At 40.4% G+C, this 14,825-nt stretch overlaps 1 protein-coding gene across 6 annotated transcripts in view; it reads left to right on the plus strand.

Moving 5' to 3' along the window:
• LOC134208695 (serine/threonine-protein kinase 3) overlaps positions 1-5,029 on the plus strand; it is a 44,623-nt gene extending 39,594 nt beyond the window's left edge. For all 6 annotated transcript variants that reach the window (XM_062684502.1, XM_062684503.1, XM_062684501.1 and 3 more), the window contains exon 6: positions 4,358-5,029. In XM_062684502.1, coding sequence (XP_062540486.1) covers positions 4,358-4,528 — 171 coding nt within the window. In that variant the 3' untranslated portion in view covers positions 4,529-5,029. The remainder of the gene's footprint in view (positions 1-4,357) is intronic.
• The last annotated feature ends 9,796 nt before the right edge of the window (positions 5,030-14,825 follow it).

Consider the following 14,825-nt stretch of genomic DNA (forward strand, 5'->3'; position numbering starts at 1 on the left):
ACCAAAACGTATCGCTATCGAATTCGAGTTGAATCATGGCCGGATTTGAGTGGAATCTCGAATTGGTTGGCAACGTATCTCAACAGTATTCGAGAAAAAAGGTTAACCAGATTGGAGACAAACTCTGAGCGGAATTCCGTTCAGATTCGAAATTGGACTCGAGATGAATCCTGACCTAAGTCGAAGCGAAAGCTGATCAAATTGCAAAATAATTCCAATCGGATTTGAAACGAATGCTAAACGGATTTAAAACGGATTTCGATCGAATTCAAATCGGATCGCTATCGTATTCCAGTCGAATCATGACCGGATTCGAGTAGCATCTTGACTTGATTGGCAACGTATCTCAACAGTATTCGAGACGAAATTCAATCAGATTGGGTACAAATCCTGATCGATTTTTAAACTAATTCGGTTCGGGTTCGAAACGAATCTCGACCGGATTCAAGACGAATCACGAATCATTCGATTAGTTTCCTGATCAGATTCAAGACGAATCTTGACCGGAATCGAGACGAAACCAGTTCAAATTGCAAAATAATTCTAATCGGATTTGAAACGAATGCCGCTTAAATTTGAGACGAATCACGAACGGATTCAAATCGTATCGCTATCGAATTCGAGTCGAATCATGCCGACCGGATTAAAAACGAAACTCGACCGGACTCAAATCGGATCGCTATCGATTTCGGAACTAATTCGGTTCGGGTTCGAAACGAATCTCGACCGGATTTAAGACGAATCCCGAACGGATTCGATAAGTTTCCGGATCGGATTCAAGACGAATCATGACCGGAGTCGAGGCGAAAGCTGATCAAATTCTCGATATTGATCGATTTCTCTTCGTCGATGTTTTCTTTTTATTTACCGAATTGCGCCAGTCTGTCGATGATTTAATGGTTTGGTGTGACAAAGGATGATTGTATCTTGCACTAGAATCAATAATCAGGGTTGTAGCTTTTGAAAACATTGAGATATTAACAAAACATAAAATCGATTAAGAGAAATCGATCAATACAGTTACGCCCCTATGAAACTAAGAGAATTCCAAAATGATTCTAATCAAGACGAATCTTAACCGGAATCGAGGCGAAACCAGTTCAAATTGCAAAATAATTCTTATCGGATTTGAAACGAATGCAGCTTGAATTTGAGTCGAATCTCGACCTGATTGGAAACGTATCTCAACAGTATTCGAGACGAAAGTCAACCAGATTGGAGACAAATCCTTATCGGAATTCCGTTCAGATTCGAAACGAATCACGAACGGATTCGAGAGGTTTCCGAATCGGACTCGAGATGAATCCTGACCTAAGTCGAAGCGAAAGCTGATCAAATTGCAAAATAATTCCAATCGGATTCGAAACTTCTACCGATCGGATTTGAAACGAATAAAAACAAATCTCGATCGGAATCAAATCGGATCGCACTCGTATTCCAGTTGAATCAAGACCGGATTTGAGTCAAATCTTGACTTGATTGGCAACGTATCTTAACAGTATTCGAGACGAAAGTCAACCAGATTGGAGACAAATCCTGATCGATTTCGGAACTAATTCGGTTCGGGTTCGAAACGAATCTCGACCGGATTTAAGACGAATCCCGAACGGATTCGATAAGTTTCCGGTTCGAATTCAAGAATTATGAACGGAGTCGCGGGGAAAGCTTATCAAATTGTAAAATAATTCTAATCGGATTCGAGACTTCTACCGATCGGATTTGAAACGAATGCCGACCGGATTAAAAACGAATCCCGATCGGATTCAAATCGGATCGCATTCGTGTTCCAGTCGAATTATGACCGGATTTGAGTCGGATCTCGACTTGATTGGCAACATATCTCAACAGTATTCCAGACGAAAGTCAACCAGATTGGAGATAAATCCTGATCGGTTCGGAAGTAATTCGGTTCGGGTTCGAAACGAATCTCGACCGGATTTAAGACAAATCTCGAACGGATTCGAGAGGTTTCCGAATCGGCTTCGAGATGAATGCTGACCGAAGTCGAAGCGAAAGCTGATAAAATTGCAAAATAATTCCAATCAGATTTGAAACTTCTACCGATCGGATTTGACAAGAATGCCGACCGGATTGAAAGCGAATATCGATCGGATTCAAATCGGATCGCGATCGAATCTGAGTCGAATAATGACCGAGTTTGGGTCGAATCTCGACTTGAAAGGTAACAGATTTTAGCACTATTTGAGAATCCTGACTGGAAACGAGGCAAAAGCTGACCATCCTCGTCGATTTTCGATATTGGAAATTAAGACCGACAGTCGGCGACGGGCTTGCAAAATAATTCTGATCGAATTCGAAACGACTACCGACCAGATTTGAAACGACTGCCGACCGGATTTGAGACGAATCCCGATCGAATTGGAATCAAATGATCGGGTTGAATCTTGACTGGATTGGAGACCAGATTAGAGACAAATACTGATCGGCTTCCGAACGAATTCCAAATTGAAGGCGAATCCGGACCAAACCCAATTCGGAGTCGAAGCGAAATTATTTCGATCGGATGCCAACCGGATTTGAGACGAATCCCGATCGGTTTCAAATCGAGTCGATCGATTCCGTTCCGGGTATGAGTCGAATTTCGATTTCATTGCTAACGAATCCTAACAGTATTCGAGACGACAGTCGATCAGATTGAAAACAAATCCTGATCGGATTAGAAACAATTCCTGATGGGATTCGAAACGAATCTCGACCAGATTTAAGTCAAATCACGAACGGATTCCGGATCGGATTCAAGATGAATCCTCACCGGAGTAAAGGCGAAAATTGCAAATTGTTTGAGTCGAGTTTCGACTTGGTTGGTGACGAATCCCAACAGTATTTGACAAGAAAGTGTTTAGAGACAAATCCTGATCAGCTTCGGAACGAATTTCTTTCGAATTCGAAACAATTCATGATTGGGTTCGGAAGTAATTTTGACCAGCTTCTAGGCGAATCCCGAACAGATTCGAGAGGATTTCGGATTGGATTCAAGACGTATCCTGAAAGTTGTCCGAATTGCAAAATATTTATGATCGGATTCAAAGCGATTTGAGACAAATGCCGTCCGTATTTTAGACAAATCTCGATCGAATTTCTAGAATTTCATGACCGATGTTGAGTCGAATCTCGTCGTGATTGGTAACAAATCTCAACAGTATTCGAGACGAAGGTTGACAAAATTCGAGATAAATCTTGTTTGGCAAATCCGGAAACGAAACGAAGCAATTCTCGAACGGATTCAAGACGAACTTCGACCAGATTGGATACAAATCTCGACCACAATAAGAGACAGGCTGTAGTCGAGTCAGATTTCAACCAAATTCGAGTCAAATAATGGCGAGTCGGATTCCGACTTGATTCGGGTTCAATCCCAACATATGTACACTGCCGTGAATCGCATATTTGTCCCATATGCATAGGAAACCCAGCAAAGATGGGACAGATATGCGATTCACGGCAGTACATATCTTAACAGGATTCAAAACGAGTCTCGAACGGAATTAAGATGAATCCTAAAAGGGATTTGAGAATAATCCTGATTGGAATCAAGGCAAAAGCTGACCGAATTGAAAACAAATCTCAATTGGGTTTGAGACAAAACCCTATCGGATTCGAGTCTATCTAGAACAAATTCTCGTCGATGCCCGACCGGATTCCAGTCGTTATTCGACCGGGTTTGACTCGAGTCTCGACTTGGTTGGTAACGAATCCCAACAGTATTCGAGACGAAAGTCAACCAGATTGCCGATCGGATACAAGACGAATCCTGACCGGAGTCGATGTGAAAACTGACCGGATTGCAAAATGATTCCGTTCGATTTCGAAGCGACTGAAGACCTGATTTGAAACGAACTCCGACTGGATTCGAGTTTAGTCCGATTGGGTCAAAGAAGAATCCAGAATGGATTGAAGGCAGCTCTCGGTCCAACCACATTCGCACCGGATTTGAGTCGAACCATGACTAGATTCGATTAGAATGCTAACCGGATTATTAACAAGTCCCAAAAAAAATTAGATGAACCATGACTAGATTTGAGACACATCTCGTCTGTCTCGAACTCATTAAAAAAACTGTTAAATAAATTTAACTTTCGATAGCATGTTCATCGCTTTTTCTTATTCAAACAAATAAAAATGGAATATGATAGCTGATTTAATAATGATTTGATGTTCAAATGCATTTTACAATTAGTAGAGTTGCTATCAAATTAAAAAATGTATCAAATTCGACATAGTTTGCTGTTGTTTCTATTCAACAAATAATCAGATAGGCAAATAATCATTAAGGTCCATGCTGACGAACGACTAATGTCGCGTAATTGTTCCCTCTTTCTCCCCTTCTCGTATTCAGCTGAAATTCCTCAACTACGAACAGCTCGAGCAGCGGCTGGCCAGCATCGACAAGGAGATGGAGAAGGAACTAGCGGAAACGAATAAACGCTACCACGCCAAGCGGAAGCCCATCATCGATGCCATCGAGGCCAAACAGCAGAAGCGACAGCAAAAGCATGAGGAATTTTGAGTTCCCGCAGCGTCGTGCTGATCGTAGTTCAAGTGCTATCACAGGAAGAATCCCACACCTAGGAAACAACTATATGAATGCGTAGGAACCAACAGTGCGGTTGGTTTAGTTGAAGATTGACTAATTTTAAGAGGAAACCATTTTAGTGAGCTTTCACCGAATCAAATCGTTGATTGATTGACGTTTTCATTACTAAGTTTTTATTGTGCTCTTTCGGTTGGGAGGGATCACCTCCCTCATCCGGTGCATAGCATTTAAGAGAAAATTTAATTTGTGAATTACCTAGATCATGTTTATTTATACAAAATGTCCCGCGCCACGGAATAACGATTTCCCGACTGCCTGCAAGCCTGAAACGGAATCATTTTAGTGAAAAAAAAACCTTAGTGCTATTTAAAAAGAACGAACGGTGAAGCAAAGCATAGATCTGTAGAATTTATGAACCATAAAATATCTATTAAATTTGTTTTACTTCGAACAATATCAAGTAAGCCAAACTGATGGAGTGAGTTATTTATTTCTCTCATGTAGTAGGTCAAACCAATTCTCTCATTTTTCAAACACTTCAAGTCGTTGGGAATCAAAATTTTGTTGTCTTATCTTCCGTCCTCATTGGAAAGAATTGTTTCCCGTGGAACACGTATTATCTAAAACTCAAATCTGTCGATGCCAAAATTTCTATATTATACAATATTGTCTCTTCAACACTCTCACTTGAAGATATTTTCGGTAAAATTGGTGCTCCATTGCAATATTTGTTCCAATAACAATGGCGAACTCTTTGTAGGTAGAAAATATTATAATTTTATTCCGGGTAAGTACCACTTTTTCTATGGAAATGGGCAGTAAAATTATTGCAGAAAAAGCACCATTCAGGATCACGTGATAATCATGCCCAGTAGATTATTTTTGCTATATTCAACAGAGATACCTATGAAAATGAATTTGACCCAGTTTCCCAAAACTAAAATTTTCCCGTCGAACCCTGGTGCATATTCTAGTTATAGTACGCTAGATTCATGCACTTTTTCAGCTGATAACGCAATAAACTTGCGTGAAAAATTACTTTGAATTCTTTGGTTCAGCAAAATCGTTTTCTGAATGGACATATTTTCGCACATTTGATGAACGGATTACAATAACACTATTTTAGTATTCGTATTAAATTCACATTTTTCATTAGTATAGTGACACGATTAACCAAAATTGTTTGGGACAATATTAGTAGCATTCGTTGCCAAATTGCAACATGCGATTTTCATTAAAAGTAAACAAATAGGGCTAGATGTACCAGTCGTGGCTATAGCACCAGTTGTCGCACTAGTGCATTATACACCAAATAGCACATCACATCACCACAAAATGTTTTCTGTTCAGTGAATCATATTCATATGACACGATAATACAAAATTAAACAAACCATAATTGTTAAACATGATTTTGCTTAATTTTTGTCGTCCTTTGCACCAGACTGGTCCTATTATGGCCAATCCCATAAGAAAACAATAGGACTTGCCATAATAGGAATCAAAATTTAGAATAATGCCACAACTGGTACATGCGTTTCTATTATGGATTAAGCAATTTTGGGTACTATCACGAATTTTAATGCGGTTTTCACATTTGTTCTAAGGAGCAGGAAGGGAAACCTTTCGCATGACATATCAACACCACCCATATGCCTTTTATTTATATTTTTTAAAATAGTTGTTCTTAACTATGGCGACGATTAGTACACCCACCATATATTTGCCTACGTTACGGCTCTCGCAAATTATGTGAATAATGCATCAACTTTTCATGAGCTGAAAAAGCATCCACCACCAGAGCTAAGAATAGAAAAATTTGCCGAACTTAAAGTCAATTCCGCTCGAGACTTTTTTTTTTATTCGTGTATTTATTTGGTAGGCACTCTGTGTTCTTAACCGTTACTGTGTTGTGATCTACTGTGGTATTCTGCTGCACAGAATCCACACAGAATCTATGTTTTTAGATATCCCTAATTCGTTATTGTTGTCGTTTGCCAGCTCATCGCATCGTGAGTCCATTGTGTCCATTTGTCCGTATGGTGTATCCAATAATCGTTGCTTTGTCCGGTTGCCCATTTATCGAGGATCGTTGGAGGAATGCCTCCGAGAAGAACAGTTTTGTCAGTCGTCATCAGACAGCTGTGTCGGTTAGGCGCGTCTCCCAAAACGCCACCGTACGAACTGCGCTTCCGGCGACTGACAAAGGTTTTTGTGGAGGGGCTGGGAATCGAACCCATGACCATTCGCTTATAAGGCGAACGTGTAGCCAACTACGCTACGGGACCCCCCTACGCTCGAGACTTTTGATGGATCAAATAAGAAACTGTGCACAATTATTGTTGTTTTTGACAGCAGGAAGTCATGCAACCTCTACGCTTTGGTTAGGATTCTGCTCATCATGCAAAAATAAGCGTTCCTGAGACCTGAATTCATGAACCAGCAAAATACACCGTGATTTAATTCATGGATTCGGGAACACCAGTCACGTTTTCCAGAACGTTTCAGAAAACGTTACTGTATTCTCGAATCCGTGACCGTTGTTCCTAAAAATACACCGTGAACTCTTTAGTTCACGAATTCATGAACGCTTTTTTTTGCGTGTGACGTGCAATAGAGGACTCGCGAAAAGACAAACGAGCATGCCCTTCATTGGTTTGATAAATATAATGAAACAGACCTTTTCATATGTAATTGATGACCAGCGTCGAATATTGGCTTCCATCAACTTTACGTCCTCAGCTTCTCAATTTAGCTTCCTATTTAAAACGAGCCTTAGCTGGGCAGATTCTTGGAAAGCCAATGAATGCCGCCGATTTCCGACAGAAAATGCAGCCCTACAAAAAAAGCTCATGGCGTTGCGTGTCCAACAAGAAATCACATAAAGTTCAAGACTTGCTCTTAATGATGGGTAATTTTTATTGAGCGTCTTAGGGAAAATGTTACAAAATTATATAACTTACTATTCCATTTACATCCACTATAATCACTTTGTTTAAACAGATTTTACTACTTGAAAACTTATTCAGTTTTTTGTAGCCGATATTTTTTTTGAAATTCAGAGAATATCACGTGAAAATCCAAACGAATTTCACATGAGCATTTGTCAGAATTTCCTGATATAATTCATAAGAGTCTTGGGAATTTCTTTTCGGCAATGGAAACTGGTATGCGAGGAAATATAGCAATTAAACAAGAACACTTTATTAAAATAAACTAAATTTGAAACACGCGTCCTAACACACGAACAACGCTTTCAATAAATAATGTAACAAGCGCACAAGGCGGTGCTACCAAATGCAAAACGCTAACATGACAGCACAGCTCTGTTAGTAAGAGCATCTCGATCGTTGTTCCTTCCAATACTCCTCCTCAACGATCTTCGACGGTCAATCCCAACATACCGGCGAACTTCCGCAGTTTTATATTCCAAGCGCCTTGGTGAGTATGTCTGCGACCATGTCTTCGGTGGGCAATACAGCAACTCCAACAATTTCACATCACACAACTCTTTAACTTAACACTAACGTGTCTCTATGTGTCTCGATCGATCGATCGATCTTCCCACAGCGTGACTGGCTTGAACGACGGCTCTCCGAAATCTTCAAATAGGTTCAATAACCAAACCGCTTCTTGGCTTGCGTCGCTTAGCGCCACATATTCCGACTCCAACGATGACAAAGTTACGAAATCCTGTAGACGGCTTGTCCACGAAATTGCTCCTCCGGCATACATGTATACAATTCCGGTGGTAGACTTCCGAGTTTTCAAATCACCCGCCCAATCCGCATCTGAGTATCCAGTCAGCTTACCTCCAGGATCTCCGTATTGTAACTTCCACTTTTTCGTTTCTTTCAGGTAGCGAACCACACGTTTAGCAGCTAGGGCCTCTGTAGGTGAACATACACTTCCCAAAATAGACACACTTGCAGCGATGTCTGGTCTAGCACATTCAGCGATGTAGAACAGACTCCGATATTGCATATTTGGTTGTAGTAGAGAACTTCATTAGGGTCTTTGCATTCTTGGCGTCACCCAATTTAAACTGCTCCACAGCTCGTCCAATATAGCTTTCCAGACAAATACCGTATTTGCCATCTTCTTTCGAGATTTCAATCCCAAGGTAATAGTTCGCATCTCCTAAATTTATCATCTCAAAATCTTTCCTCAGGGCCACGTAAACTTTTTCGATCTCCTCCTCGCTCTCGCATCTAATCATTATGTCATCGACGTCATATACCAAAAAATATAAACGTTTCCCGTTCACAATCATGGTATATAGGCATGGCTCAGCTCAACTCTGCTTGAACTTCAGCCCTCGGAGAACGGCATGCAGCTTATGATTCCAGCAACGAGCTGACTGTTTCAACTCGTAAATGATTTTCAGCCACATACCTGCTTCTCCTTTCCTTTGACCTCGAATCCAGTCGGTTATCGCATGAAGAGCTCCTTCTCTAGCCTTCCGTACAGATATGCAGTCTTCACATCAAAGTGCTTCAAGATCAAATTCCGTTGGGACGCAATAGCCAGGAGTGTTCGTAATGTCGTCTGCTTTATTACTGGAGCGAAGACCTCGTTATAGCCCTGCCCATACTTTTGACAGAAACCTTGGGCGACTCCACAGCTTGTCCATCGTCGCTAATATTTATTCTGCTCACCGATGCACCGTCACTTCCACTATTCAACAAAGTCTCGAAGTGTTGCTTCCACCTGGCAGCCACCTGGTTGGTCGTTGCACATGACGGGAAATGGCGCCGTCTTTCTCCGCACGCCATTTACAGACTCATAGAACCTCCACATATCGTTCTGCTCCATTTTTTCCTGCGCCTCGCTAATCACTTGTTCTTCATGTTCTTTCTTCTTCCTGCGGTGGGTTCGTTTTTCGGCTGCTCTTGCTTCCTTGAACCGATCTCTGTTCGATCGGCTACCCGACACCAACATCCGGCTTCTGGAAACGTTCTTCTCGTCTGTCACTCTCTGACACTCTACATTGAACCAACCCGTCCTTGGTCACATCTGTGCAGTGCCTACCACTTCTCGTGCTGTTGTGCTCACCATAGATCGTTGATGTTGTCGCTAACGTTGATTGCACTTATCCGTTCGTTGAGCTTCTGGCGGTACTCAGCCGATACTCCTTCCGCCGACAATCGCTGGATATTGTAACGCATCGTTCGCTGTTATCTTTCGTTCGATACAGTTGACAACCGTGGTAGAATTTTACTGACAACGAGGTAGTGATCAGAGTCAATGTTCGGACCTCTGAATGTCCGCACATCGATAACATCCGAGAAATGGCGCCCATCCACCAAAACATGGTCTTTCAGGTTGCAAGTTTCACCATTTGGGTGTCTCCAGGTGTGCTTTCGGATATTCATTCGTTCAAAGTAGGTGCTACTGATGGCCATCCCTCTGGCAGCAGCGAAATTTACTAGCCGTAAGCCGTTGTCAAGAAGTACACCATACACCCTTTTTTGTAATTTAGCCTTTGTAATGAGTTATTGACAAATTACTAAGTGATCGAACGCAGATTACTAAATGATCGATAACATCCTTGGTTGTCATTCCTATAAAAAGTTGTGTAAACTCTGCAGAATTCCACGAAGAATTAACCGAAGAATGCCCGAAAATACGGCAAACGTCACCGCCGACGATTTTAGATTTAGCATACCGTGGGGCATCGAAATCCATACACTTAAGCACCTTAATATATGAAAAAGTCATTAGAAAATAGGAATCGAATGTAAATAAAACGTTTGTCATTGACACAGGAGCATGAAGGCTTCTACTTTTGAAGTGTTTCACATTTACTCATTAAAAACTAAGAAAAACATGATAAAATCATGAATAAAATCAACTTCTCCTGACTCAAAATTCGTCCACCGTGGACGGATTTCGAATCAAAGGATCAAAATCCGTACAACTATTCTTTACCTAAATATTTAAATGGAAGCAGTCTGATTAACTGAACTACCACTGTAAATAGTTCGATACGCACCTTGAGAAGCGATCTATTCGATTAGACCTGTGCGCCGCCGCGCCACGCCGCCACCGGTGGTTTTACTCGCGCCGCCGCCGCTGACGATTTTGGGTCGGCGCGCCGCTGATCATAATTTTGCCACGCCGATGACTAATCGTAATAAAAAAAATCAATAGGCTTAAGTCGAGTCGAGTCAAGCATGAGATACTGAAAACGGCCTAATGCTTGATGCTGAAATACGTATCTGTGAAGAAATACAGCGTGGTGGAGTTAATTGGAGTAGTATTAAACTAGTCTTAAGGCAGTTCATAAATGTCGTTAAGGTGGATCTCGTTAAAATTCAATTTCAAATCTACCTCAAGCGATGGTGTCTCTAAGTCGGTGAAGTAACAACTGAAGTGAAAACTGGCACCATAATGTGTTTAAATGGGTGTTGATATTTTTTAATCCGGAAAATTCTGAATTAGCGAAACTAACGAGTCGTCAGATTAGCGAGGTCCGGGTAAGCGGGGGGATACTGTAATACATGAATTGTTAAACTGATCTTTGGAATGCGTCATGAAGCCAAGGCTTCATTCAGTCGGGCACCAAAACTTGTAGGTGACTCGCAAAATGGGTTTATTGTTCATAAGCTTCTGTAGGACCTGGATGCATGCCCAAACCGTCCCCATTATTAAAGGATCTGGCATTGGTGCAGGATTTTTTTTTTTTTTATATCTTTATTATAGAGGTTTGCAGCCCTAGGCTGGCTCACCTCTTACAGGTGCAGGAAAATTATTGACGTTTAGAAATTTCAAGTTGAGTTGCACATTAGTTATTTTGACAGTAATAATTTTTTTATTTATTTGAATCAACCTATTTAATCAGTTTTCTTTGTTTGAAGATTTGTGATATTAAGACAGCTGGCTTATAAGGCAAACTGATTTAGCAAAATAACTAATTTCCATAGTTGTGAATGCTTTACCGATTCTTTTGATCCTAATCCCGAGTAAGTAATTTATATTTTGAAATCAATTTCTGAATATAACTGACGAACCCACTTGCTGAGCATCAGCAAAGCAAATATTGCTGAGCAAATATTACGAGCATAAGTTAAAAACACTTATATTCACAGCCATTGTGACCCATAACTGGGGCATTGTCGCCTTGTATAGTATTTAGTCAAATTATTTAGTTAAAACGTCAGGTATTTTCTAACATTACGAAAATTTTATTTTATTTTATTGTCTTGAAATGATTTAATACTGTATTATAAAAGCTTTATTATAAAATTCCTGGAATTTCTGAGAAGTATCGTTTAAACATTCATTTTTGAATGCCTTCGAAAAATACTCCAGAAATTAGTTAGGAAACAAATCAAGAAATGTATTTGATAATTCCTTCAGATATTCCTCCGAAAAGTTACTTTTAAAAAACCTTAGAAGATTATTTTAGGAATTATTCCTAAAATTTGTTTGGGTATTCCTTTGGATATTCCTTACAAAATTTCTTCGAAAATTCCTTAAGAATTTTCATTACGGATTTCTTCAGAAAATCCTTTACGATTTTTTTTTCGGAAATTGCTTAAGGAATGCTTTCGGATTTTGTTCCACGTATTCCTACATTCTCCTTCGGGCACTCGGGTATTCTCTTGGAAGTTTCTTTAGTTATGGAAATTTCGTCTCTTTAGTAAGCAGAAATTTCTTAAGGAATTCCTTTAAAAAATCCATTCGTTTTTTGAGAATTTCTTCGGAAACTTTACCTTTTGAAATTGTTTTAGCAATTATTTCATGAATCGCTGGAGAAAAAATGTTCTAGATATCCATGAGGAATACATTCAAAATTTGCCTAAGGAATTTTTTCAGAACTTTTTCCAGCAATTCCTTTAAAACATTTTCCGGGAATTCTTACGAAACTTCCTGCAGAAATTTCTTCGAAAATGCCTTCATCTTTCCGAAAGTCTTTTAGTGTTGGTTGTTTATTATCAGGATTTTTTTTCGAAAATTCAACAAGTAACTACATTGCAAACAACTTCGTTTTCAATAAATTTCAAAGGATTTCCTGGAAGATCTTCCGAAAAAAAATCTGGAGAAATCTCCGAAAGAATTGGGTTGTTTAGGGGTATAGATGTTTTTACATATTCTGAATCTGCATGAAAAACTGAGCCAAACTCCAATTTTTCAGGATTTTTGGAGCATCGGAACTATTTTTAATTTACATTTCAAACTTATATGGGACTAAAAATTTGTTCTTATGGGCCAATTGTCATTCTATGAATGTTAGTGCCATTCTATCGATTGAAATGGCTTATTGTTTGCTGTACAAAAATGTAAATAAAAGGTTTACAAACAAAATAAAAATATTTTAGAGATCAGACATGCTCTTTATGTTAAACTATAAAAAAAAAACCAGATTAATCCACCTAGCGGTGATGGTGCCTTTCTCGTTCGTTCAAAAGGTTTGGAAAAATTTCAAATAACACCAATATGTGGATTGGTCTTATTTTACATATTTGTTTATATGCATAAGAAAATTCTCGCCAAACGCAATTTGTTGCAAACAAATCGGATGAGCATAAGAGCAAAAAATGGCATTTTATTTAGTAGTTTTAAAATTAGTATTTTCGCCATAACTTTTGACCCAATTTTACGATCCGGCCAAGTTTCTATAGGAAACAATAGGACAAGATTCTGCGTCGAATTGCAAAAGACCTAAGAAGCACACATATTGCACATCAATCACAGTAACTTATATATGACCGGATTCAGTCACAATATGGTTACTGCAACCAGATTTGTTGAAATTGTGTTGCTTGGGGAATAGATGAAGTCTAAATGCTAAGAAAATGAGCTAGACTTTTTTGAACTCTTTTTCACAATAAATAGTTATTTGACCATAACATCTAAGCCCATAGTCCGAATGCAATTTAATGCGAGCAAAACGGTTGAGGAAAAGTGCCTGGAAAATTAGGGAAAATTTTTTGTATCGATTTTTTCATAAAAAAAATGGTATAATTATCGATCCCATGGTCCGATATGGCCAATTTTCAATACGAAACAAAGGGACAGGATTCTGCGTCGAGTGCAACTTGTTGTGAGCAAATCGATTGAGGATAAGTTCCCGAAAAATGAGTGACATTTTTTACGCGATTTTTTCGTATGAATTTGTATTTTGGCCATAACTTTCGATCCCATAGTTCGATCTGGCCAATTTCAAACAGGAAACATAGGACAGGATTCTGCATCGAATGCAACTTGTTGCGAGCAAATCGGTTGAGAATAAGTTCCCGAAAAATGAGTGACATTTTTTACGCCATTTTTTCGTATGAATTTGTATTTTGCGGGCAGCAGGGACTATGTCCAAGGGCTTGACGATCCCTCCCCAGGCCATCTGCGAGTTGTGGGGCTTGCCTAGGATGTGGTGGGGTTTGACAGTGGGCCCTGTTAAACCTCTATAAAAAGCTGCATGTATCCGCAAGTAGGCCCCACCAAAGCGACCGTGTGCCGCTCAAAGCGCACAAGCCCAAGTCCTGGTGTTAGGTGGGACGCTAAACAGCCCTGACACGACGGCCCTCCGACGAGACAGGAGGTTTGCGCAGGCCCAATAAGCCGCCTAGAAAACCAATCATTACGAACAATATAAGAGATAATGCGACTCGATATAATCGGCAAAGACCTAAGCGACGAATACAGGATCACGATTGGAAGCTTGGAACATGGAATTGCAAGTCGCTAGGTTTCGCAGGTTGCGACAGGATGATCTACGATGAATTACATCCCCGCAACTTCGACGTCGTGGCGCTGCAGGAGATTTGCTGGACAGGACAGAAAGTGTGGAAAAGCGGGCATCGAGCGGCTACCTTCTACCAAAGCTGTGGCACCACCAACGAGCTGGGAACCGGCTTCATAGTGCTGGGTAAGATGCGCCAACGCGTGATTGGGTGGCAGCCAATCAACGCAAGGATGTGCAAGCTGAGGATTAAAGGCCGTTTCTTCAACTATAGCATCATCAACGTGCACTGCCCACACGAAGGGAGACCCGACGACGAGAAAGAAGCGTTCTACGCACAGCTGGAGCAGACATACGATGGATGCCCACTGCGGGACGTCAAAATCGTCATCGGTGACATGAACGCACAGGTAGGAAGGGAGGAAATGTATAGACCGGTCATCGGACCGGATAGTCTGCACACCGTATCGAATGACAACGGCCAACGATGCATAAACTTCGCAGCCTCCCGCGGAATGGTAGTCCGAAGCACCTTCTTTCCCCGCAAAAATATCCACAAGGCCACATGGAAATCACCTAACCAAGA

Source organism: Armigeres subalbatus, chromosome 2 (genome assembly GCF_024139115.2).
Source record: "Armigeres subalbatus isolate Guangzhou_Male chromosome 2, GZ_Asu_2, whole genome shotgun sequence".
NCBI lineage: Eukaryota > Metazoa > Arthropoda > Insecta > Diptera > Culicidae > Armigeres > Armigeres subalbatus.